The following is a 26171-nucleotide window of genomic DNA, read 5'->3' as shown; positions in this document are numbered from 1 at the left end:
CAGGGATTCAGGAGTCCTATTGCCCTAGCGCTAATAGCTATCCCCCAGGCCTTTCCAAAAGGCCAGGGGTGGGCCTGTGTGAGGTCTGTGTTCCTGGGTAGAGAGGGAAGAGGAGGAAGAAATGTGCAGCCGAGACTGGAGAGTGGCGAAAATCAGATCTAATGACCCGTGATCTGGAATTGTTTCCCCCTCCATCCCTTATTTGGGGACAGATATCCAAGGCCTGGACCCCAACCACCATGATCTGTGAAGCTAAAAGGAGTAGAGGATTCTGACAAGAGGCCTTAGTGCCAACTTGGTTCAGGCTCTTTCTGGTGGTGTGGCTCTGGGTACATCAGTACACCTCTCCTGTAAAATGGGTTTGCTGGTACTGTGGTGTCTTTGTCACCTGGGATTTTTGGGAGGAAGAGGAAATTAAATGATGGGTTTCTGAGATGTTTGGAGATGCTGTAAGATGCTGTGCAGGGCAGGGGTGGGGTAGGGAAGGGAGGGGAGAGTGTCAGTTTTGACAGGAGGACCTGTTACCACCTTACTTGCCCCCTTCCCAGGCTCCACAAAAAAGAGAAATGAGAAGTAGAATGGAGATTTGCCCAGGTTCGATGACTCTAAAAATAAGCCAAGCTGGGAGTTTTCTGGCAGTCCAGTGGTTAGGAGTCCACCCTTTCACTGCTGAGTAAAAGTGAAGTCGATCAGTCGTGTCTGACTCTGTGACCCCATGGACCATAACCTACCAGGCTCCCCTGTCCATAGGATTTTCCAGGCAAGAGTACTGGAGTGGGTTGCCATTTCCTTCTCCAGGGGATCTTCCCGACCCAGCGATCAAACCGGGGTCTCCCACATCACAGGCAGACGCTTTACCGTCTGAGCCACCAGGAAAGCCCAGGTTTAAGCCCTGACTGGGGAGCTAAGAGCCTGAAAACTGGCCCTGCTAAAAGTAAAATAAGCCAACCTGCTGTGTTCTGCTGGAGGGGAGTCTGTAGAATACACTGACTCCTCCTTCTCACCCTGGGTTTTGCAACAGGTGTGGGTCAGCCCTAAGATCCAACCCTAAGCAGGGCTCCTGTCTTTCCCTTGGACACAAGAGAGCCTGGCATGGCAGAGAAGGCCTGGGTTTTGTAGAAAGACCTGGGTTTTCAATTTCTCTATTGTGAGAAAGTGGCATAAATTTTGATTCCCTTCCTCTTTTTAATTTTTTTTTTTTTTTTTTTGAGGGGGTAAGGATGGCCACACCACACTGCTTGTGGGATCCTAGTTCCCTGACCAAGGATCAAACCTGGGCCCTCCGGCAGTGAAAGCAGAGAGTCAAATCCTCTGGACCATCAGGGAATTTCTTTCCCTTCCTCTTTTGGACTTCATCAGCACTATTTAGCTGGGTTCCCAGCTAGCCCTAGTGGTAAAGCACCCACCTACTAATGTAGGAGACGTAAGAGAAGAAAGTTCGATATCCTGGTCAGGAAGATCTCCTGAAGGAGGAAATGACAAGCCACTTCAGTATTCTTGCCTGGAGAATACCATGGACAGAGAAACCTGGAAGACTACAGCCCAAACGGTCACAAAGAGTAGGACACGACTGAAGCGACTTAGCATGCATGCTCTATGTAGCAGCCAGGAAAGTTCAGATGATAGATATGGGGTTACCAGCTGGAGCAAAGTAAGGAGTTAGAACCAGAACTCAGCTTTGTTTCTTGGACCCGGGAATGTTCTCCTCGGGTTCTTAACCAAACCTTCGGTTCTCCGAAGAAAGAACTATGAGAGGTCCTGTCGTTTGATTTTTTAAAAAGACTTTCCAACTATTCTTTCACTCACTTGCTATTTCTCAAAAGTGCTTACTTATGTGCCAAGCTGTATGAGCCAAACCCAAGACTGGTTCCTGCCATCATGCAGCTTGTCTTAACGCCTTCTTTTGCAAATTAGATATAACTATACAGGTACACTATACAGAGGAGGAAATGGAGGCACCAAGTAATTAAGGACCACAGTGGCTCAAAAACTAATGTCCTGCACTCCAGGGCTCCCCAGCTACTGGGAGAGTGAATAAAAGGTTGTTTTTGTCTGGTATCTGAGCTCATTCTCTCTTGCTTCATTCCCCCCCCCCCCCCACCGCTCCCCTACCCCCATTAATAAAACATCCTTCCACAGAACCCACTACACCTGGGAGGAGTAGGCCGCTCTAAGTAAAGCCCCTTTATCCCGCCTGCGCAATCCAGCTGACTTCCGGCTTCCGCTACTTACGTCATCGGGTACCCTCTCTGCGCATGCCTAATAGGAAGTCGGACTATACCACTTTGGCATACCGAAGGGGGATATTTTCCATGTTTTAAAGTTTAAAACCAACTCCTGATGTTAGACTTCTATTACTCTGGGTCTTTTCAGAATATATAAGTAAGTATAGGGTTGTGGAATATGAAAGGACCGAACGGGAATACGGGCGAAAGCGGAACGGGTGATGGACTCTCCCCTTCACAGATAATGGGAGGAGCCTAGCGAGGGCAAGTTCTTTCCTTTCGCCGCTGCGGCCGCGGCCATGAGGTAAGCGCTTTCGGGTGCTGGATTCTGGTTGGTTTTTGCTTTGCGGGGCTCGGTACCGCTGCCCATACGGGAAAAGACAGGGCAGAGGCTTCCCTGAAGCGGCTGGTCCTGGAGCTTGGGGTAACCGGAGCACACTAGTGCCTGGCCTCGAGGGGAGGTGGGTAGGGGGACGTCCCGGGAACTCTAGGCCTGGGGAGGGCTGGCTACGCGCCCTGCACGTGTCTGAGGCGACCCACTCGGGCAGAGGCGGCGGCGGGGACTGGGCCGTGGCCCCCTTAACTCGCTGGGGCAATCTGTAACTCCGAGCCCATCTCTGCTTCCATGTTACGTAGGATAGGCCGCAAATAGGCCCCAAGCTTCTGCCTACCAAAAGTGAGGTGATCCTAGCATTTTGATGTCTTCTGCCCCTTAGAACCATCATTAAGAAAACTTTTAAAGCTAGTTTATTGCTGAGATAAAAGGCAGACGAGCTCAGGAAACAGTTCACTGGCCACAGATTGTTCACGTTATTCGTGCTGGGTACCAGAAAAGGCGTCAGCCCCCTCTTCATTCCAGTTTTATTCGTTAATCTTATTTTCTAGCGGGGGAAACAGACCCACAGACGTTGTCTACGTGGGGTGAGCAGGTTTTGTGGGGGATGCTCAGTCTTGCCCAGGTATGGTTTCTAGGACCTGAGAGTGTTTTCTGTTTGTCACAGTATGCTCAGGCTTCAGAAGAGGCTTGCCTCCAGTGTCCTTCGCTGTGGCAAGAAGAAGGTCTGGTTGGACCCCAATGAGACCAATGAAATCGCCAATGCCAACTCCCGTGAGTTCTTGGGGTCTGCGTTCCTTCTTTAGCCTCCCCATTTCTCATCCCTTGTGCAATGAAAGGTGACAACTATGTTGACTGTTAACATAGGCTAGCTTACAGTCCGGGGAGGTGGAGGTGGGGGGGGTCTCATAAAATGGAGGAGTCATGAAAATATGAATTGCCAGAGGTTCTTTTCCTGACCTTTGCCAGAATGACAGGATGGAAATTGATGGCAACCACTCCGTGTTAACATTAGTAAATATTGCTGGAGTGGATGTTCTGTTTCACAGCTATGTGAGAAATTTTTGGAGAGTTAGTACAGGGACTCAGCCGGAGGGGCAGGGGTGGCTGCGGTGTAGAGATGGCCAAGGAAATGAAGTGATCAATTGGGAAGTTCAAATTAGAATATACAGTGGGCAAGTAGGAATTTATAGCCAAGGAGCATGGTGAAGGGGGTCAGTGGATGAAAAATTACTAAGAGGACAACAAACTATAATGGAAAAGAATATGAAAATGTGTCTGTGTATATATATGTACAACAGTCACTGTGCTGTATGGCAGAAATTAACATTGTAAATCAACTACAATAAATATTTTTTTAAAGAAAAATCCTAAGAGGAAACAGGTTAGGGGGTTTCTGGCTGAACTGACCTAACAGGATTCTTTAAGGAAGTGTACAGATTGGCCTGTGAGAAGCTTCAGGAGCTGATGAAAGTTTAGCAGGAATCTTTGTCAGTATCAGGGAAATTCTTTTTCTGTTTGGGTTTGTGGTATTGTATGTAATATGTGCTCAGAAAATCCTTATTTTAGACCAGTAGCTAATAAGTGAAACAATCTGAAGGACTAGGTCATATCTGTATACTATTTTGATCACATATCCCCAAATATGTATATTTTGAGTGCTATTAGACATCTAAAAGGATAGAAGTTTTTTTTTTTTTTTAAAGGAAAGAAATAGAAGGTCCCCCTGTTTGCACCATTTTTGAAAACCAGGGATGTGAGCCATGCCTCTGTCATGTCCTGTTTGGACTCTTGAGTTATGACTGGTGGGATTAGGGCCCACCTGAGTGACCAGGTATATTGTGATTTCCCAGGCCAGCAGATCCGGAAGCTGATCAAAGATGGGCTGATCATCCGGAAGCCTGTGACTGTCCATTCCCGGGCTCGATGCCGGAAAAATACCTTGGCTCGCCGGAAGGGCAGGCATATGGGTATAGGTAAGTAGGTTCTGTTTATTCCAAGACTTAGGGAAAGATAGGTGATTAAATCTAGACTGGGATAGATTCAGAATCTTTCCCCATTCTGACTTATTTTGAACCCTTTTCTTAGTCCATGATGCTTGGTATGTTTTTCTGTCTGCAAATCAGAACGTTGGCACTGGTGTGGGAATTGATGGTATTGGTAGAAAGAGGTCTTATTTATTGAGCACCTATACCTTGCCAAGGATTCTACTGGATACTTGGGAAATGTTGTCGTATAAATCCTAACATCACTTTGTAAAGTCAGCATGATCTGGGGAGATGAAAGTCACACCGCCTTTTAAGATCTTCCAGCTTACCTGGTGCAGGCTGCCTCAGTGCATGCCTTGGAGTATTCACATTCTGCCTGAAGTGAAAGAAAGATAATTGCCTTGTTTCTGCTTCTTTGAAAATTGAGTAAATGAAAGAAGTTTAATACTTGAGATCATCTGTAAAATGGAAATAATGCTACTTAAGATGAGGTACAACTCTTGGTACGTGACTCAATGTGGCAGAAGTTAGTTGCTCTTGTTGCGACTAAACATCTGGCTCTAGTCACCCAGATGCACTGTGGTGATCCTGCCTCTTCTTCCTCCTAGGTAAGCGAAAGGGTACTGCCAATGCTCGAATGCCCGAGAAGGTGACATGGATGAGGAGGATGAGAATTCTGCGCCGGCTGCTCAGACGATACCGTGAATCTAAGAAGATTGACCGCCACATGTAAGTACCTTCTCTTGGGCTCACCGAGATCCATTGCTGCTTTGATGACTTGTTCTTTGCACAGATGCAAGCTCTGTCTCATTGGCCTTGGGCGGCATGTGTCTTACTCTTTTCTTAGGAAAGTTTTTCCATTCGATCCTTCCTGCATACACCATCAGGGTAGCCCAAGATCTGCCAAGTGAGCTCTCTGTCTCCTAATTGTGCAGAAAGTCTTGGATGAGGGAAAGAATCCTCTGCACCAAGAGGGGAGAGGACAGGAACTCTACATGCTTAGGGGCTCTGTGTAGAAGAGCAGATCACAGGCCCACCTCTATTGATGCCATTGCTGACCAGAACGTCTTAATAACCCTTGTACCCTATAGGTATCACAGCCTGTACCTGAAGGTGAAGGGTAACGTGTTCAAAAACAAGCGGATTCTCATGGAACATATCCACAAGCTGAAGGCAGACAAGGCTCGCAAGAAGCTTCTGGCGTAAGTTCTCATCCTCCTCATCCATTTAAAATATGCTAATGTCTAGTTTTAACTTCCATGCAGTCTGTCCAGCTGTTGTGTTGAGATACATACTGCTGTGTCTTGTACACACCCACGCACCACCCACCATCGGTGTTGGGATAGTGTGGGGCTGTTGGTTAGTTGACTCAGCTTTTGGTGTCCCCAGCAGCTCACCCATCTTCTCTTTTCCAGGGACCAGGCTGAGGCCCGCAGGTCTAAGACCAAGGAAGCCCGCAAGCGCCGTGAAGAGCGGCTCCAGGCCAAGAAGGAGGAAATCATCAAGACTCTGTCCAAAGAGGAAGAGACCAAGAAATAAAGTTCTCCCCCTCTTCTCTGTACATAGTGGCCTCGGCAAGTGCATAGATCACTCATTCAATAAAAGACAAGCCTTTATCTGCCTAACTCTCTGCTTCCAAAGTCTTCAGTGGGGTTTTCACTGTTTACAGGACCAGAACTGAGGACTGGGATATAGACCGTTCCCTGGGTTCCTGGTGTGTTGCTTCCTTGACTCCTAGCCTCTGGTCAGGCTCATGCCCCCTCCGTCCATGGCATGTGGGGCCTACTTTGAAGGGAGGGGAGGAATGACTTCTGCCCAGGCTTCGGATATTGTGCCTCAAAACTGTCCTTTACAGCAGAGTATGAGTGGCCTCAGATGTTGGTTTTTGGTTGGTATTCAGTTGTGAGTTGTCACGTTAATTAAAATGACAGAAAATAGTATGCTTGTGCTCCTCAACTGCACTGAGGTTCAAAGTTGCAGTCTGCTGCCTTGGAACCCCAGGACAGTGGGGATTGAACCACCACTGGTCCAGAAGGTATGATCTGAACCTGAACCGACAGCTGCTGCCTGAGCTCTTTAGACAGCCTTATTGAGATAGAACTGAAGCTGTCATCTTGAGCATCCCTATTTTAAATTTCTAAACCTTTTTTTCTTTCCTGTCCTTATCAGTACTGTTTCCTGTTTTGTTTTTTGCTTTATAACCATCAAAGTGAAAGTTGCTCAGTCGTGTCCAACTCTGCAACCCCATGGACTTACAGTCCATGGAATTCTTCAGGCCAGAATACTAGAGTGGGTAGCCTGTCCCTGCTCCAGGGGATCTTCCCAATAAAGTAGGTGCTCTATGAGCCAAATACTGAGGCATTTACATTGACTTGCATTGATTCTCTAACATTATAAAGTAGTGTATTTGCTTCTCCATTTTCAGATGAGAAGAGGTTAAGCCACGTGTTGGAGTCACCTGTTCAGCCTGAATTAGTGTTGCATCATTAGGGATGGGGAGAATGAATTTGAGATGAATAACCTGGCTTGGTTCCCAGGCCTCAAGCTTTGGAAGACTGGGCAAGAGATGTCTTTGATGGTCAGAAGGATCCAGTCACAGTGGAGGATGCCTAGAAGAGCTGACTTGAATATCTTGAGTGGGTAGCAGTTTGAGGGACTGGTGTCCAGGTGGAAGGGATCAGTCAACCAATTAAATACAGAAGTGTCAGCCCCAGTGAGAAGTGGGAAGGAAAGGGGAACAGCTATGACTGGTGCCCCTCCTGGTTATTTCCCTGCCTTCCACCTGTCTTCAGGAGGAATTCTTTTGGAGTAATGAGAAGGCCAGGAAGGGGTCTTCAGGGTATGTAATAAGCATTTGGTGTGGGAACGACAGGGCTAAAGTGATCTTGAGGGCAGCAGACCTGTCCCCATCTCTGCCTGTAGTCTCCTTGTCCAGTCTGGACAGGTAGGGAGATGGGTAACCCAAGGCAGGGAGGTGCAGACAGAATAGTCCAGACAACCTCGACCACCACCCATGTGCATCAGAACCTGGGCTGAGAGAACACTGATTTGGGGTTGCCACCATACCAGCCTGTGCATAGTGTGTCCATAGGACCTTCTCTAAGCCTGTCATTCCAAATGGGGAAGCTGTTTCCCGGAGGAAGGGCTATCCCCAAGCTGCCTGGAGCATGAGACGCCTTCCCATGCCTGGACCAGAGGAGGAAGGGCATGAAGGCCACCCACCTCCACCTTTTCCAGGCAAGAGAGATGACAGGAAGGACATTTAGAACCTTCATGGGCTCCTGAGCCACCCGCACAGAAAAGGGTTACTATCATGGGCCAGGAGATGGTGCTATTCTCTCACAGGTCACCGAAATGAAGTTAAGTGGTAGTCCTACAGTCGTGTCTGACTCTTTGCAACCCCATGGACTGTAGCCCGCCAGGCTCCTCTGTCCATGGGATTCTGCAGGCAAGAATACTGGAGTGGCTTGCAGTTTCCTTCTCCAGAGTCTTCCCAACCTGGGGAATGAACCCAGGTCTTCCGCACTGCAGGCATATTCTTTACTATCTGAGCCACAAGGCAAGCCAGACCACAGGTCACTGAAGATATAAGAAACTGCCTTACTTTGGTGAGGGGCTGAAGGGAGGGGGAGGGAAGGATTAGGTTGTAGGAGCCTATCTCTTGGGAAGGCTTGCATTTAATCACTTCTTTCTGAAGCTCACTCCAGGCCTAAGGTTACCTCTTTCCACCACCGGCCTCTAACCCCTTTCCAGGCAGTGCCTGGGAGGACCCCCTCAGCAGACAGATCCCCTAAAGTGATCACTGGATCTCTTCCAGTCCTGGAGCCTTGAGAACTTCTAATGAAATGACATGTCCATTCAGGACTTTTGTCATGGTCCAGTGGTTAAGAATCTACCTGCCAATGCAAGGGACACAGGTTCGATCCCTGGTTCTGGAAGATTCTTCATGCTGCGGAGCAAAGAAGTCCATGAGCCACAATTACTGAGCCCACATGCCGCAACTACTGAAGCCTTCGCATGCTAGGGACTGTGCTCCGCAGCAAGAGAAGCCACTGCAATGAAACCCATGCACCACAACTAGAGAAAACCCGCGCGCAGCAACAAATACCCAACCCAGCCCCCCCGCCAAAAGACATGTCCATTCTCTCAAGAGCTTGCAACTGGTCCCATCATATAATTTTGCATACCCTTTAAAGGGGTTCATGGCCCCAAGTAAAGACTCCCTAAGCAAGTCCAACTCCATTTCTGGAGAAGGAAACTGAAGCCTGGAGGGGCCCCCAGAATCCGAGCTTGGCTTGAACACCAGCACCCACCTTTGATTCCTTCAGATGTGCATGGGTGAGGGGGAGGGTGACTCAGAGTGGGCTGCACCCCCCAGGTACAAGCACAGCTGCTGTGCCTGGAGAAAGGCTAAGGTCCCTGGTGCTCGCTCTGAGGTGAAAAGATGAACCACCTGGGCTGGCTCCCCAAAGCACAGGGAGAGCTAAGGCTGGAGGTATGCGCTGTCTTCCTCGCACTCTTGAGCAGGTGCCCCCAACATCCTAAGAACTGGGGAGTGGGTGTTAAGGAGCTGGGGGAGGAGGGAAGGCTGAAGGCGCCAAAGGCAGTAGGGCTAGAAAGATGGGGGCGCCTTACTGTGTCTGCATCTCCCTGCCTCCGCCTCTGGTTTCCATCTTTCTGCCCTTTTAGGCCTCTTGTTTCTGGCCCCCAGACTTCCCCCCCTTTTTGCATCTCCCCTAAACCTAGATAACAATCCCTCAGGGTGCCCAGATTGAGCTCAGGCTTAGGTGGGGGGACAGAGGGCACAGACAACAGCCAAATGGTGGGTGGGCACCACCAGGAGGTTGCTGAACATCCTCCATCCCAGGCCAATGGTGTTGCTCCTCCTGCCACCCCCAGAATGGCCACAGAGGGGCGCTGCGGCCACAGCGGGGGCACCCGCTGTTCCCAGCCCCCAGGCTGTGAGCCTGCTGTTGGGTGGTTCAGCCACCCGAGAAAGCTGCTGTGTTCAGCAGTGCGGCAAATGAGCTGGAGGGAGGCGGGGGTCCAGGCCAGCTGCCGGCTGGTACGGACACAAGCGAGTGTTCAGAAGGTTTGGCTGAAAGTCTCTGTCTCCAGGGGGTGAAGTCTTGACCCCTGGAGCCCCTCCAGCATCTCCAGGGGTCTCTGTTTCCATCATACTGGTTTAAGGCCCTGAGGAACCCAGGGTCAAGTTGGGGAAGAGCTGAACTGGGAAGCAACAGAATTTTTGAAACCAGCTCGACCATTAATTTGCTGGGTGACCTTGGGCAAGTAATGAGTCTGCTCTGGGCCTCAGCTGCTCCGTGTCAAAAAGGGACAAGTTTGGGCTGGATAATCTGTTTGACCATGGGCAAGCCACCTAATATCTCTAGAAGTCAGTTCCATCATCTGTGAAAAGGGGACACCACCACTTTGCTCACTGGGTCCTTAAGAGGATAAAATAAGTCCTGGCACAGTTTCCCAGACACAGTAGGTGTCTATTTGTGTGAGTTCCCCTCTTTATAAGCCTTTCCACTGGGTCTGTGACCCTTTTATCCAATCCCACCATCAAGGGTCCTAGGAAGGGGAGTCACCTTCCTCCTGCTCCTCTGCTGCCTCCCCACCCCATCATTCCCGGATGAAAGGGACCAAAGCAAGCATGGTCGGGGACCCAGGGACTGGTCTCACCTGGCCCGTCTTGATTTGGGGGTGGGGGTCTGGAGGGCAGAACCGGATGGGTGCCTATCCGGAGGAACAGGCCCCCCACCCCTTCTGCATTCTGGCTGCACGCGGTTGCCCTGGCACCTCTGCAGTCCGCCTCTCCCTCCCTCCGCTCGCCCCTCTGTCTATAAATAGCCCAGGACGTGCTCGCCTGGGCGATGACGCGGCCCGGCGTGCCGGAGGGGAAAGGCGGCTCTGCCGAGCAGGTGGGCGGCGGGCACCGCGGCGGGAGGGGCACCACTGGGGCCCCCTTGTGCCAGGCTCCCAATGATGGGCGTGATTGAGTCATCTCAGGGCCGCACGGTCCGCCAACGTATCTGCCTCGGGCTTAGGGGGCTGCGGGGGCGAGGCTGATCTCGGGTGGATATTGAGGCCGCCAGACCCTGGGTTCGGCTGGTCTCCGGAGGCACCTCTGGGTGGGCAGAAACGCGGAGATGCATGCCCGCCCGCTGCGCGACGCAGGTCCACATCGATCTAGAAAATGACCGCAGCCCCACCCTCTCTCCCTCCAGAGTCCCCCAAACCTCCTCCTCCATTTCCTCAGATCTGGAGTGAGGAGGCGTGGGGACCCTCACTGTCAGGGCCAGCCCAGCCCCTGTATCCCTCCTCTCAGAGATGAACGCATTCTCCACCTTCAGACTCTCTCCTATTTTGGTCCACACCCACCACACCCCCAGGCCCCGCCCACCCCTTCCCTTCCTCTGACCCAAGCTGATAGATACATAGAGTAGCCAGGCTGGGACAAGAAACATTTAATTAGGAGTCTGGGGGCTCAGCAATGCCCCAGCAGACTCCTCATGCAGCCTCATGTACAGTGGGCATTGGGCCCGCCCCTGGGATATTGCTGAGGGGGGCACCTCATGGCAGCAAACAGGGCAGTGTGGCTTGAGTTCCTCCCCCTCTGCGAGGGAGAGGTGGGGCAGGGGCCAGTGGGTAGGAGCGTGTGCCCCTCCCACCACATGGGAGGGTGTGACTGTGCCCAGGACGGGGGTGGCATTGGCTGGCACGATCAAGGGCACAAGAGGAGGCTCAGAGCTTGGGGAGGAAAGGGAGGTTGGCACCAGAGAAAAGCAGCCTGCAAGGGAGGGGTCCTCTTTGCGTGTCCCCACACACCCCCTCCCCCAGCATGCCTACCCCCTTCCCTTTCTGGTGGTCAAACAGAACTCACTGTCTGTCTCCCACTCCCGCTTCCTCCCAGGGCTGTGTCCTGGAAAAGGGACCAGATGCAGCCAGAAAAAGGGCCCCCTGCAACGGCAACCCTGTCCCCCACAGAGCCCCGAGTGAGGGGGTGATGGAGGGCTATTGCAGGGTCAGTCCTGAGGGTGGGGTTCCTGGGGAAGGCCTGGCAAGGCCTGGGACAGGAACTGAGCATTCAGAGTCCTGACAGTGAAATGGGGATTGTTTTGATCAGGTGGGCCGGTGGGTTTCTGTGTGCAGGCCGCTCTTGGGTGTGTCCTCTCCCAGTGAACAAGGGTAGAGTGAGGTTGCTCTGCGGTGACTGTCCTACTGGAGAGGACAGCCTCTGGTTTGCCACACTCTCCCCAGACCTCAGCCCTCCCCTCCTCTGTCCACCCAAGTTTCAAGTAACAGGAGAGAGAGCCACAGAACTTTCCTGAGAGTTGATGGAGTGACAGAGGTGATAAGACCAGGGTCCTCCCACAGCCCTGAGCTCCCTCCCCACCCAGAGCTGGGGCTGAGGGACCCAGGAGGGCCCCACTCCCAAAGTGACAGCTGCAGAGTCACACATACAAGGGCCCAAGCAGAGGCTCTGTGAGGAGAGGGGGTGTCAGGCATGCAAAGGTGTGGTGGGCAGGGGTAGGCTCTCTGGAAGAGGCAGCCCAGACGTTCCTCAGGAACTTCCTCTCAGGGCTGGACTCTGCATGGCAACTGGGCCGGGGGGACCCACGGGGAGTTTTGCCATTGCCTCCCACTTTCTCCTCCTTCTCACCCCCAAGTCTCAGAGCTGCAACCTCTTCAGGGCACCCCAAGACCCCAGAAATAACACCTTTCTCAGTACAGAAGGCTCCCAAACCATGGTGAGTGGCCCCTAGGAGAGGAGCAGAGGGAACCCCCCCTGAGGGGCCAGAAGCTAGGAGGGCTGGGCATGGGCAGGGATGGCTTCTGGGTTCTCTTGGCTCCTCTCAGATCTCGGTCAGGGCATCGGCTGGAACCAGGCCCCGCTTCTTGCCACTGCTGACGCGGATGAAGCCGTCAGCATCTTTGCTCCTGCCCACACCCACACAGATCTGAGCGGGAGAGACACAACGCTGAGGCCTGGCACTGCCTGCCTCCCTGGCCCCGAGTCCTGCTGATGCCTCCCATGGGGCCTATCCCAAGGGATGATGGGACCAGCATCAGATGTGGCTGGAGCCGGGGTGATGGGAGCAGATCCCATGAGAATCCAGGGCACAGCAGCAAAAACCAGGCGGTCAGCAGACACGGAGCAGCACTTCGGGGCTGACCTTTGAGATCAGCTGGTCTAATGCCCCTGACAAACTCTCTGTTTCCCAGAGGAGGTAACAGCGGGGAAAGGACTTGCCCGTGGTTGACAATAACGTTCAGACTTAAGCCTCTGGACTCCTACACCAATGCTCTCCGCCCAGCCGTCTCTAACTAACGTAACTGAGCCCATGCCTGTGTTGGCCACCAGCCCCGGTTCCCAGCAGTCCCACCGCTGCTTCTTCTCTCTTTTCTTAGTGAGAATCTCAGTTCCCTGACCAGGGATTGAACCTAGCCCATGGTATGAAACCCTAGAATCCTAACCACTGGGTCACCAGGGAAGTCCCCTGTCCCACTGCCTCTAACCTGCCCTCTCTCCTGTCCCCAGGCTCCAAGCCTCCTCCTCCTCCAGGGCGCTCCTGCCACTTATCTCCCTCCTACGCCAGCCTCTCCAGCGATGTAGGGCCCAGGTCCTCACCTGGTTCTCCTTGAGGCTCATGTAGCCTTGTTCCTTGTTCCCGGAGAAGGGTTGGCAGCAGCGCCAAATGTTCTCGCCTGGTCTCACCCGCTGCACAAAATTAGCTGGGAAGAAGCCAACCCGGTCTCCGATCTTGCCCTGGAATGAGGCTGGCAGTGAGCGCTGTGCTGCCCCAACCCCAACTGCTTTCTCTAGACCTAATATCCACTCAGAGCCAATGCCATCATCCTGTAGATCCTGGGTTCTTTGTGTTTGAGCCCTTAGTTAGGGAGCTTCTGGGTTGGGAAGGGCACAAGGTAGGCAGAGGGCCAAGACTGGAGCACGGAGGGGTGAGGTAAAGGCAAGACCTGAGGGTGAGCCTAGGCCTGGCTAGGTCGTGGAGGAAGGGGGTGGGTGTTAGGGAAAGTGCCCTCTATGGGTCTGGGGTAGTCGGGTGCCTACCACCGCTCACCCTCTGCTCCCCACCCCGCCACGTCACCTTCCACCAGTCCTCATTTGAGTCATCCACCAGCATGATCCGGTCTCCAGGCCTGGGACAAGAGAGTGTGTGTGTGAGGGGTAGCATGTGGGGCAGGACGGACCTTCCTGCCCTGCATCCCAACAGTCCTAGACCCCCAGGTCCCCTGCAAGGGCACTCGATGGCCTCTGTGTGACCACAGGCACTATCTAGGACAGAGGCCTGGCATCAGTACCAAGCCTCTTGGACCCTGGCCCCTCTGTCTCATTTGGGGGCTCAGTAGCCTCCAGCATGCCAGGCGGAGGCTCCTGAAGGTCCCCCTCACACTCAGGTTGCAAGGTCCGGGAGCGCAGGGCCCTGAGGTTGGAGGCAGGCAGCCCCCGGGATCGGGGTGGGGGTGGGGGAGAGGCCGGGCAGCTGGGGGACTCACTGCAGAGCCAGGTCATTCTTTTCCTGGGGCAGGAACTTGTAGAGCGCCACATAGGAGTACATGGGCCCCACATCCTTCCGGAGGGCAGGCCTGGGGGGCTGCGAAGAAGCTCAGGGTCATGGCTGGGGGAAGGACACCTTTATTACTCCACCCACTCTCCCCTTGCCCTGATCTTGCCTACCTTGGAGCTAGGATATGGGACAGTGACAGAGAGAGGTCAGAGTCTCCTGTCTGCTGTGCCCATACACCCCTGAGGGACTGGGCCAGGGATGGGAAGGGGGCGCCTCCTCTGCCTGCTGCACTGGAACTGCCCACCCTTGGGGAGTGGGAGTGGGCTCAACAGGCATGGGTCAGTGTTGGGAGGGGTAACACCCCTGCCTCCCGTGCCTACTGACTCTGGCATTGCCCATCCTTGTAGACTGAGGATAAATGATGGCACAGTGAGACTCCTACTCAGCACGCTCTCACCCACCTAGGGATCAGTGACAAGGAGAAGGATGTCCCCTTCCCACCTGGCCGGCCAAGGCTCAGTGCCACCCCAGCCTCACCTGTTGTCCTGGGCTCTTCTCCTCTGGTCCTGACCCTTCGCTCTCAGCCGGGGCTGTGAATACTGGAGATGCCAGGGTGGGGCCAGAGTGTGAGGCTGCAGGTGGTGGCCCCCACTGTGCTCCGCTCCTGCCCCTGCTCCCCAACCCCACTCACCGCTGTCGCCAGGGCCCTCCTCTGAGCTGCGGATGCTGCCCTCCCCATCCTCGGTCAGCTCATCCCGCTCGCTCTGGGGACACAGAGAGGGGAGGGCTCAGCCCCCGACCCTCTGGGACCCCTGCCCCCTCCCTTTGGTGTTCCCCATACCAGGCTCCTTGTGGGGGACTCAGAGGTGCTGCTGAAGCTGGAGCGATTCATCAGGGCCAGGGAGGTGCCATAGCGCAGGGTCTCGTACACAGGGTCTACCTTCCCGCTGGCCCCTGCCGAGGAGTCACCATCAAGGCCAGGCACCTGGTTGCCCTGCTGGCTGCCTTGCTCAGCCAGCTCTAAAGTGAATTCTGCATGCCCCTCACCTGCCCCTCCCAGATCTCCCTAATTGCAGTGAGAACTCCATGTCCTCCCATGGTACCCAGGCACAAGCCTGAAGCATCCTCGACCCCTCGCCCTCTGCACTGTCCATGTTTGCTCCACCACCTCGTCCTGCCTCCCAAACAAGTCTAGCATCTGCTCACTTCTCTCCATCTCCACGACTGCCAGCCTGATCCAAGTTACCAAACTGGCAACCATCATAGCTTCCCCATGGTCTCCCTGCTTCTCTCCAGCCCCTCCAATCCACATAGTAGCCAGAATGCTCTTGTAAAAACACAAAAATTGACCTGAGAATAAAATCCAAAGACTTGTGGTTACTGAGGAGGGGTGGGGGAGGGATGAACTGGGAGTTTGGGATTAGCAGATACAAACTGTTATATAGAGAACAGGTAAACAAGGTCCTACTGAATAGCACAGGGAACTATATTCAATATCTTGTGATAAAACATAATGGGAAAGAATATGAAAAAGAATGTATATATATATATATAAAGAATGTATATAACTGAATCGCTTTGCTGTAAAGCAGAAATTAACACAATGTTGTAAATCAACTATACTTCAATAAACTAAACTTAAAAAAAAAAGAATAAAGTTCAAAGAACACTCTTAAAAGGGACCCTAAGGCCTCGCACCCAGAGTTCTATTTCACCCTCTCACTCCCAGCCTCATTGTCCTTTTTCTGCCCCTTCCTGCTTCCGGCCTGCCTTCTGTCCACACTGGTCTTCCCCAGATCCTCAGGTTAATTCCCTATTCCCTTCAAGTCTCCTGGATGCCTTCTTTGTCTCTGCGGATGAGGTGGATGCCTTTCTATCCTCCGTTTGTTTCCTGTCCTTCGGTTTCAGGCATTCACCAAATGGTGGCTAACTGATGATTTGTGTGATTTTCTATTGCATGTCTAGGTCCCTTACTAGACCATGAGCTCCACCTTCTTTAGGACTGCATTCCTGTGTCTAGCACAGTGCCTGGCACTTTAGCAGGTGCTCTATAAAGTTTTTGTTGAAGGATGGATGGATGGATGAATGGATGTCAACTCTACATTCAGGACAGGAACATCCAAAGAATTAGGGGGAGGGGAAGATGAAGAAGAATCTAAAAAAATTAAAAGGGAGTGGTAGCAGTGCCAAGAACAGGCAGTGCCAGTGTAACTCAAAGCCCATCTGAGGATTGTGTGGGTCTCTCCTCACACCACAGGGATGAGGGGCAATGCTGGACACTCACCAGTGGGTGGGGACTCCTTGCTTATGGCACAGGCTGGTGGAGGCTCATGTACCAGGAGTGGGGAGCTGAAGTTGCGGCGGAAGGAGGAGGACTGTGGCAAAAGCAGGCAAAGGGAGGGTATGGAGAGGTCACGGCCCCTGAGAGCCTGGCCTTCCCCAAGCCCAAGCACCCCTTGACCTGAGGAATCAGCCTTGAGTGGCACTCAGAGCCCCAGAAGCCAAGCCTAGGAACATCAGTCAGCCATCTCCAGGTGGTCCCCACTCACCGTCTTGCCTGGGCATTGCTGGTGGGAGATCTCCTCGGAGCACCAGAGGTGGACACTGACTTTGCATGTCTTACACCGCAAACCCTGCTTGGAGTTTCCTGGGAAGAACAAGAGGGGTGGTCAGTGACAGGGGGTGGTCAAGATAGGCTACATCCATGGGGAAGGAGCAAAGGAGGTAGGTTAGGGCGTAGGGGAAGCAAGGGATTGGGCTTCCTCATGCCAGCCTGGGGCCAAGCTCTGAGCGCTGACCCCAATACAGTCAGGGTGGAGCTGACTCTGAAGCCTGAGCTGTTAGTAAATCCTGAGACCCCAGGTGGCTCAGACGGTAAAGCATCTGCCTACAATTCGGGAGACCCGGGTTCAATCCCTGCGTCGGGAAGATCCCCTGGAGAAGGAAATGGCAACCCACTCTAGTTCTCTTGCCTGGAAAACCCCATGGACGGAGGAACCTGGTAGGCTACAGTCCATGGGGTCGCAAAGAGTCGGACACAACTGAGCGACTTCACTTCCACCCACCCTCAAGGGTGCTATGTGTCCGCCCATGTGGAGGGGCAAAGTTAGGTCTGGGGACCATGAATAGCTGGAGCCTCGACATCAGGCAGTCCGTTGCATGGGCCCACTCCCCACACCCACCCTGGCCCCTTCTGTTGCCACCCAAGCACCTACCCACAATGAGCTGGTGGCACAGCTCACAGGGGCTGGCTCGCTTGAAGACGTGTTCCTGGAAGCTGTGCAGCCTTACTGGTTTGAGTGGTGCCAAGGGGCGTGGGACTGGGCAGGGGGATGGGGCGGGGGTGGGCAGGCCCCGCTCTGCGGAGGCTGGTGGTGGGGTAGGAGGAGGCAGCGGGGTCGGGGGCGTCAGCAGCACCTCGGTGGGGCACTTAAGCTCAGAGCCGGAGCGAAATAAGAAGTTCTCAACGCTCTTACTTCGGAGGATGGTCTTGAGAGAAAGAGAGCGCCTGAACCGCTGGAGCTGAGAGAGGAAGAAGGATGGTGAGCCTGGAGAGGGCTGGCTCCCGGGGGTCTCTCCTTGGCCAGCAGCAGCCTGAAGGTGAGAGCCAGAGGTGATACAAAGCTTCTCCTGAGAGAGAGGCTGCCAAGTTCCAGAAGGTAGGTCACCACCCCAGGTGCCCACAAGAGCCAAGCAGGGAAACTCCTCTAGCAAAGGAGTTCTGACTGGACAGGCATAATTAGGAGTGGTAGGGACTGTGGCAAACTGTATGGCCAGCAAGTTGCTGCTGGTCTCCTCTACCAGCTGAGGCTAGTCTATATGAGCAGCTCAGCATTGCCAGGGTTCCCAATTTTTAAAAAGAAATCTAGACTTTTTTTTATAAATGTAATTTTTTTTTTTGGTAATTTTATTTTACACGGCATGTGTAATCTTAGTTTCCTCATCAGGGATTGAACCTGTGCCCGTTGCATTGGAGAATACAGTTTTAACCACTGGATCACTAGGGAAGTTCCATATAAATGTGATTTTTTAATAAAAAAAAATTAATCCGCTTAATGAACTTATGAGATTTAAAGTCAGTTAAGAGGGACTTCCTTTGTGGTTCAATGGTTAAGGCTCTGCGTTTCCACTGTGGGGAGTGGGGGTTGCGGGGTGTTGAGGGGATTGGGGGGATGGTCATGGGAAAACCCCCATGCCGAGTGGCCAAAAAAAAGAAAGTCAGTTAAGAAATTGAGACTCTTATGTGAAATTGAATAGAAACAAATTCAAGAGATTTTATTCCCTTTTTTTCTGTGCAGAAATGATAGTATATTATTTCTTCTGTACCTTGCTTTTTTTCACTTAACAGTAAATCTTGGAAATCATTCCATACCAGTACACAAAGAGTTTCAGCATTCTTTTTCTATGGCCACACAGGAATTTCGTTGAATGCGTGTGCCATTTACTTGAGTTAACAAAATAATACTTTGGGGGCCAAACAAAACATGCCAGGTCCTCAGTTCTTGCACAGGAAGAGGGGAGTGGTCACTCTGGACCCTCATCCTCAGTGTTGATTCTCCCTCCGAAACACCTCTCCAGCCCATCCCTTGCAACCTCTCAGCACCCCCAGAGCCCTGCCCTAGTTCAGGCTCTGGCACCCTCAGTCTGGTTCAGGGCTATAACTCTTTGCCTCCACCTGGCCCATCCCCACCTGTTCTCCATGCAGCAGGAAGGTGACCCCTGACGATGCAAAAACCATTCATGGCTCCTTAGGACTCAGTCAAGGCCTTTGTGCCTGCCAGGGCACTACTACTTGGCCAAACCCACCCTTCCACCCCATGCCTTCCACCTGAGTTCAGACATAATGACTTGAACTCATCTGTATTTTATGCCTCTGAGCGTTTGATATGCTTGTCCTCTTCTCTGACTTATCCAATTATGTCTCGCTTTCTATCCTCCAGGGTTTCCTGTGACTATTCTTCCTCGGGGGAGCTATCTCTTCTGTAGGGATTCCTTTTAGTGGGACCACATGAGAGCTCTGATCAGGTTTATGTTTTGTCATTTACTTCTCACTCTTCCAGGAGGTTGTGAGCCCCTGGAGAGCAGGGAAAGTTGTTTCAAATCCCCATAATGGGCTTTAGCACATAGAAGATGCTCATTCCATGTTTGTGGAATAAATGATGAGCAAGTGGCTTGAACCCTAAACAGAGTGCATGTTCTGGAGCATAGGGTGGATTCTGCATGAGGCCGGAGCACATTGGCCACCTGATGTGAAGAGCTGACTCATGGGAAAAGACCCTGATGCTGGGAAAGATTGAGGGCAGGAGGAGAAGGGGGCCACAGAGGATGAGATGGTTGGATGACATCACTGACTCAATGGACATGAGTTTGAGCAAGCTCCTGGAATTAGTGAAAGACAAGGAAGCCTGGCGTGCTGCAGTTCATGGGGTTGCAAAGAGTCGGACACGATTTAGTGTCGGAATAACAATGACAATGAGCTATTTCTACTGCTCATCCAAACACATCCTTATTCTGCCTGGAATTAAATCTGGACCGCTCTACCCAGACCCTTGCCCCACTCACCTCTTGTTCAGAGCCCTTTCTCCTGCCCACTTCTTTTCACCAATGATTTAAAAAAAAAAAAGATGAGGGGAGGGGACATAGGGCAGGGAGACTTGGCCTAGGTTCCTAGCTGGGATACCAGGCAACCTGTGTGCCATGGCTGCCAGCTTGGCAGCCATGCCAAGGGGATGGAAGTGGAGACCCCTCTAGCCCTGGGGAGGCCAGCAGGCCACAGGACAAAGGGGAAGCAGAGGGGGAAATGTTTGGGCACAAGGCGGGTCCTGGTGTGCCAGCTGAAAGGCCAGACAGAGCCCTGGGGTGACTGGCATGTTGAGTTGCCCAGCTCCTTCCAAATCCAATTTCCTGGCCAGCACTGTGGGCTTCTTTGTGTGTCTCTGAGAAGCAGGGCCCCAGTCCCCAGATGCCAGGGTGCTGGGGCAGAGGTGGAGGCCCAGAGAGACAATTAATTAGAACACAAATGTATTCTATGGGCCAAACGTGGCTCTGGAGGCTCTGACAGGCCTGGAGGCAGGTGAACCAGCCGCTGCTCTGCCCAGGGGCTGTAAGCACTGAGCACAGGAGGCCTCTGGGCAGACGAGCTGAGGGTGGGGGCAAAATGAAACCTGCTGCTGAAGGCAAGTCACTTCACTTCCTCTCTCTGAGCCTCAGTTTCCCTACCCCCAAGAGGAAGGAGTCAGTGGTAGGTGCTTTCTAAGCAAGACAGAAAGCAAGAGCCTGAAAACCCAAAAGCAAAAACCTAAACATATGGGGGACTTCCCTAGTGGTCCAGTGGCTAAGGGAGGGGGCCCAGGCTCCATCCCTGGTCGGGGAACTAGATCCCACATGCCTCAACTAGGAGTTTGAATGATGCAACTAAAATGGAGACCCAGTGCAGCCAAAATAAATGAATATTAAAAAACAAAACCACGAACTTTATAAACATAACGAGAGGTGGTTATTATCAGAGTCCTGGAATGGATATGCAGCATCTCATTAACCTTCCACCATCCCCTGAGGCAGTGAGAATTATTGTCCCACTTTTCAGGATGAGGAACTGAGGGGTTAAATTACTCACTCATCATGCAGGACGTCCTCAGCTGCTAAGGAGCAGAGCTGGGACTTGAACTAGTGGCTTTGGCTACTGAGCCCAAGGAGTAAGGCGCCCTCTGCCTTGGCCCTCACCTCTGCCCCTCAGTTGTGCCACGGGCTTGTCATGAGATGTAAGCTTAGAAAGACTGGCCACCTGGAGCAGTGCCCACCCTGCACCACTCTGGCCACAGCCCCTCGGAATTGTTGTCTGACTCTGTTGGTCACCTCTTGTGACAGCAAGAACACCCTCTCTTGGGACAGTCATTCCATCTTTGGGCAGCTGCAATCGCTGGAAAGTGCTTCCCTATATAGAGCTGAAACCTGCCTCCCTGCCTATCGGCCCTTGTTCCTCCCTTGGCTCCAGAAAGGGCTACTCCCGCTTCCGCACATCAGTTCTTCAAATATTTGAAGACATCAATCATGTTCCCCCCTTCTGAGGCCATTATTTCCAAAGTAATCCTCACAGGATGAGGTTTCAAGCCTCCCTTCTGTCCAGCCTGTGCCCTTTCCTGGTCCCTGCCTGGCCTTAGTGCCAGAAGCCACCGCTGCAGGGGACCAGAGGCCTCTGGAACAGACTGTTCCCCAGCGCTGGGGCAGTCCCGACTTTGCCCCAGATCCCAGGAGGGTAGAGAGGCAGGAAGGAATAACACCTGGGGTGGCTGGCGGATGTCAAAGGCTGTGGCTGGAGGGCAGGTGCAGGCATCTCTGCCAAATGGCGTAATGCCTGCCCACTCCAGAGACATCTGTCTTGGCCACCCAAACCTCATCTGGGCTCAGCCTGGCCAGGTATTTCCACTCCTGGGACTCTTAGTTTCCAGGGAAGACCTCCCCACCACTATCTTTTTGGTGCCCCTACTGTCCCAGGACCCATTCCCTGACAGAAGTTGCCATATACCCTGGCAAACGGGCACATCTGCATCCCATTTCCTCCCCACCTCCCACCCAATCACCACCAAAGCACCAGGAGCTTGTCCGGCTTGGAGCCTGGACCACCAGGCCTGTCATTCTGAGTCCCCTCGGAGGCAGGACCTGGCCTGCCTGCCTCCTCCCCACCTCTCCACACCCTGGATGGTCCTTTCTTCCCTCAGTTCCCACCAGCTCCTGAAAAGGTATCAGGCAACTGGCAGATGTGGCACAAGCTGGCTCAGATGGCAGAGCTGGCATGACAAGGTTTTCCCAAGAATGGCAGAGGGGGTGATGGCAGACCCCATGAAGTAGGATGGGATGGGGACCCAGAGAGGGCAATGCTGACACTAGGAAGCTCACTGAATACCTTAGGTTTAGGACTAACACTAGCCTTAGAGTGGGCAGGAGGCTGAACTTGGGCTGCAAGAAATTCCCAGGGACCCTCAAACACTGATAAATAAGTCTGGAATGTTGGTTGGCTTCACAGCCTAACAGGCACCAGCCTCCTCTGTTGTACCTGCCTCAAACTGAGCTGGGTGGGCAGCAACCAACCCTCTCCCTTCCTTCCCCTCCACCCCCACAGTCTGAAGACAGAAGCTTCCTTGGACAAGTTGAGATGGGGGGATGGAAGGAGGCTGGCAAAGGTTCTGAATTCTCTCTGCCCACCTCTGTTCTCCTGAGTGCCTTCCCCCCAAAGCCAAAGCCCAGCCCGTGATGTTATTACGGAGCCCTTCATAAGTGAGGTACAGGGAGGGGAGCAAAGGGGCAGGGATCCAATTGATCTGGTACAGAGGGACCAGGTCAGGTGTACACTCCCTTCCTTCCCTGCTCCTCAGATCCTCATGGCTCAGATCCAGAGCTGATGGAATGAGGTGGTCCTTGGGCTGGGAGAAAGGAGGCACAGACCTGCCAGGCCCTGGCAGCCCCCTCCCCACACAGCTGAGCTTGCTGATTGCTGAGGCAGCCTCGCCCAGCACTCCTGCCTGCCTTCAGAATGCCCTTAAGGAGGGGGCGGAGTGGCCAGCGGTGGTGTGGGAAACAGGGCAGGACCTGAGAGGCCCCCAGTGCTCTGGGAAGCAAGCAGGGAGGTTGTATGTTTCTGTCCAGGGTGGTAAGAAGGCAACTGAGGTCAGAATGGGGTCTGTTCCTGGGACCCTCTGCTTGAAAGAAACTGTCACAGTAATTCCAAGCAATATCCTCCCACCTCAACACCTCATTCTTCTCCGAGTAGATTTGACTCTCTGAAGGGGAGTTAACTCTGTGGTCTGAGAGCCCAAGGTTTCCAGTCCTCAGAAGGGAGCAGGAGGTCAAGTGTGAATCTGAAGTCTTGGACCTACTGGGACCCTCCAGTTTAGGGACGGAAAGGCTACCTGGGGTGCCTCAGCCAGACTTCATCCACTCTGGCCTTACTCATCTTTCCTTGGTCATTCCCTGGATGACCTTGACCTTGAATTAACCTCATATCCTGGGAAGTAGTCCAGACAGAATTAGGAGGAGGATGGGCATGGGAAATAGCTATAGATGAACTAGTGATACCATGGGGAGCCCAAGATGGCACCCATTTCTGGTCCGGGCTGCCCCCCGCCTCATCTGGGTAACAGAAGCCAAGTGGGAACCAATTACTAGGGTGGAAAGGAAAGGGTAATCTTGGCCTGAAGTCTGGGGAGGGGGCAGACAGCACTGCCCCCTTTCTCCCCATCCCCAGGGACCCTGCTCAGGTTGCTTCCCGCATAACTTCTTTTTTTTTTTTTTTCCCCCGCATAACTTCTTGCGGCTCAGCATCTACAACTTGGGGAGGCAGCAGACAGATTAGAGGTGGGGGTTGCAGAATGTGAGCTCTGTTGTGTTCTCCGTCCCCCTCCCCGCCCCCAGCCCCTTCAGCGCCAGGAGTCTGAGCTGTGCCTGACTTCATTGGGGAATAATTTATTCATTGTGACTCCCGCAGGAGTAACAATCATACATAATTAGGGTTAATTATGACATTCATTAATTATGATGACTTCCCTTTTTGCTTCTACCCGCTCCCCACGCCCCCACTACCACCCAGCCCCCGTCCCGCTGGTAGGGTAGGGGTGGGTCTGCCTGTCTTTCTGCTCCGGAGCCGCAACGACAGTCCGCGGGTCCCCGCCCGCTGATGGCCCGCGCTGCCGCAACACCCAGCGCGAACTCGGAAGCTACGCACCCCGAGGTGGGTCGTCGCCTAACCGGGCTGGGAGGAGGGAATGTCGGATTGCGGCGGGTCAGAGAGAGCCATCTAGAGACTCTGAGATAAACACGCAGAGAACCCGGGAGAGACGCACAGAGAGATACTACGGCAGAGACAAACAGGTTGTAGAGACGCGGGCAGAGGAGAGGGACAGGCTGAGCTACAGGCGGAGACCTGCGGACACAGGAGAGGTGCGCCTGGCGCGCACACTCGGGCGCGTACACCGGCCCACACCCGCTACACACCGCTACACACTCCCTCCGCTTTCGCTGCGCCGACTCCCTCCAACAAAGCCGAGTTACAACCTCCCTGGAGGGTCGCGAGGGAGCTCCGCTCATCACGCGCGCAAGGGCGTGTCGTGTTTGAGTGACGGGAGCTGTTTGCGGTCCTTCATCCGAACCTACTGCCCCTGGGTCGCCGCGCGGAGCGTTAGGGACCACACGGGCCCTTCCACGGTGACTCCAGGGCACCGGAGGCCACAGTGGCAACTGAGTCGGGAGGAAGATGCCCCGGCTGGGGGCGCAGAGGGCAGGGGTCCAGGCCTCGCGCCTCTCGAGTTACCTTGGTTTCCTGGAGGGCAGAGACGGTCCCCGGGGGGTTGTGGGTGGCAGCGTCATCCGGTTCGTTCTCCTTCTCGCTCATTTCGGTCATGGTTAGCGGAGACGGGAAGAGAGGGTGCCGAGACCCGACGGCAGCCCACCTGGAAGCAGGCTAAGGGTGGCAGGCGTCTCTCCGGGACCTGAAGCCCTTAGAGACAGCCCCCAAACCCAGTGAACCCCTGGAGAAACCCGCCCAGGCAAAGCAACCCCCACTCCCGGGTGCGGGCGGAGAAAGTTCCTGGGTTGGTGGGTGAGAGGAGGCAATTATACGGAGCCTAGGGAGCAGGACGACCCCAGGAGTGAGGATCAGGGGTCTGAAGAAGATGCTGCTTGGAACGATGGGAGGAGGGAAGTGGGGACTCGGGCAGGAACCGAGGGAGGGAGCGATGGAGCTGTCAGTGTCCGGCCCGCTCCGCTGTCCTCTGCGCCCGCCCCCCACCCCCTCCCCCTCCCCCTCCCCCTTCCCCTCCCCACGCCGGCCCCAGCCGGGCACCCGGCGGCCCCTCCGCCCAGTCCTCGCCTCCCAACTTTGATTTAGGAGGTCGCCTGGTCCCTCCCCCTTCCCTCTGCCGCTCCCCCGCGCCGCTATGCAAATCAGGTTCTAAGCTATTGGCTGCTGCGGTGGCCAGGAGGGCGAGCTGGGCGGAGCTTGGGGGGGCTCGACAAGATGGGGAGGAGCTTGGAGGGCAAAAGAAGTGGAGGGGGCAGTTTCACACTGAAAAATCCGGAATGGGGGTGGGGGAGCGTGACAAGGTTGAAGGAAGGTTCAGGAGATCATATTAGAGTCTGGAAGGGTTAGAGGAGGATAGAAATAGGTTGGATTTGCAGAAGGAGAGCCGAGAATGAGATGAAGGTAGGACTTCCTGAGAGTGAAGAGTGGGGATCCTTCCACCACATTAACTGGATCTCTCTCTGCCCTGGAGACATTCTCTCCAAATGTACACATCCTTGGACTGTGCGGTAGGGGTTTCTTCTGCAAATAATAGACAACTTAACACCATGTGTCAAAGGCCAGCCCTGTCCTGGAAAGCAGGACAACGACATGGCTTTCCAATCCTGTTGTCTGGACTTCAGCAGAGAAGAGGCCTCAGTCCCCACACTTGAGGTCCCCAAACCTCTCCAAGACATTCCCCCTCCTAAAGATCCTACCACAAGTGAAGTTAGATGGGGGTAGGGAGAGGTGGACCCTCCAAAGAGTCTTCTGTCCACTTGATCTGAAGCTACCTCTGCTAATGCATGTCGCTCACCTGCTATTTCCTCAGCTTCTCTGCTCTCCCCTCCTGGCCCTTCTGGCTCTTCATCTCTGGGCCTGTCCAAGAAAATGGAGGGAGGTTGGAGATTGAGAGAATTCTTCCCTGGGTGTGGGTGGAGAGACTTCTGGGTCTAAGTCTCCTTCCTCCTCATCTGCTGCGGGTGATGAGATGAGGAGTGGGTGGCACTCAGAAGGGTCCTGCCTTTATGCCAGCCCTGGAGGAGGGTCGGAACCCTGTGTCCCTCCTCCCCACCCGCCCGTGCACACAGCCATTCACGTGATCTCTCGCCTCTTGAAGATGAGCTCACATTGGAGAGGGAGCACTGCTCAGGTTACAGCATCTAGGGAAAGAGATTTATTTGCCAGTGGCAGAAGTAGGACAAGGGCAGACGGGCGGGTCTGTGGCTGTGGGGGCTTAGTCTCCTCCCCCTCCAGATCCACACATGGCAGACTCTCCGAGTGCTCGCTTTCCTAAAAGGAGTTTCCACAGAACCT

At 53.6% G+C, this 26171-nt stretch overlaps 2 protein-coding genes across 5 annotated transcripts; one reads left to right on the top strand and one right to left on the bottom strand.

Annotated features, from left to right (window-relative positions):
• The first annotated feature begins 2243 nt into the window (after nucleotides 1–2243).
• On the top strand, nucleotides 2244–6172 carry RPL19 (ribosomal protein L19). Of its 3 annotated transcripts, none has more exons than XM_040245504.1 (6): nucleotides 2244–2529; nucleotides 3227–3333; nucleotides 4413–4535; nucleotides 5156–5276; nucleotides 5639–5749; nucleotides 5963–6172. In XM_040245504.1, the coding sequence occupies exons 1-6, from the start codon at nucleotides 2525–2527 to the stop codon at nucleotides 6084–6086; spliced, it is 591 nt and encodes a 196-aa protein (XP_040101438.1). In that variant the 5' UTR covers nucleotides 2244–2524; the 3' UTR covers nucleotides 6087–6172. The 3 variants fall into 3 exon arrangements, with proteins under 3 accessions (XP_040101438.1, XP_040101440.1, XP_040101441.1); XM_040245506.1 differs by having other exon boundaries at nucleotides 2497–2686; XM_040245507.1 differs by having other exon boundaries at nucleotides 2521–2649.
• A 4833-nt stretch (nucleotides 6173–11005) lies between these two features.
• On the bottom strand, nucleotides 11006–24870 carry STAC2 (SH3 and cysteine rich domain 2). 2 transcript variants are annotated; one of them, XM_040245499.1, is made up of 11 exons: nucleotides 24387–24870; nucleotides 17299–17605; nucleotides 16633–16730; nucleotides 16368–16458; nucleotides 14925–15037; nucleotides 14775–14847; nucleotides 14621–14682; nucleotides 14073–14170; nucleotides 13637–13715; nucleotides 13186–13323; nucleotides 11006–12514 (listed from the first exon to the last, which is right to left on the bottom strand). In XM_040245499.1, the coding sequence occupies exons 1-11, from the start codon at nucleotides 24474–24476 to the stop codon at nucleotides 12410–12412; spliced, it is 1254 nt and encodes a 417-aa protein (XP_040101433.1). In that variant the 5' UTR covers nucleotides 24477–24870; the 3' UTR covers nucleotides 11006–12409. The 2 variants fall into 2 exon arrangements, with proteins under 2 accessions (XP_040101433.1, XP_040101434.1); XM_040245500.1 differs by having other exon boundaries at nucleotides 13664–13715.
• Nucleotides 24871–26171: the final 1301 nt, after the last annotated feature.

This window comes from Oryx dammah, unplaced genomic scaffold (assembly GCF_014754425.2).
Source record: "Oryx dammah isolate SB20612 unplaced genomic scaffold, SCBI_Odam_1.1 HiC_scaffold_8, whole genome shotgun sequence".
Taxonomy (NCBI): Eukaryota; Metazoa; Chordata; class Mammalia; order Artiodactyla; family Bovidae; genus Oryx; species Oryx dammah.
Note: the sequence above shows the minus strand (reverse complement) of the source record. Positions and strands in the feature narration are given on the sequence as shown.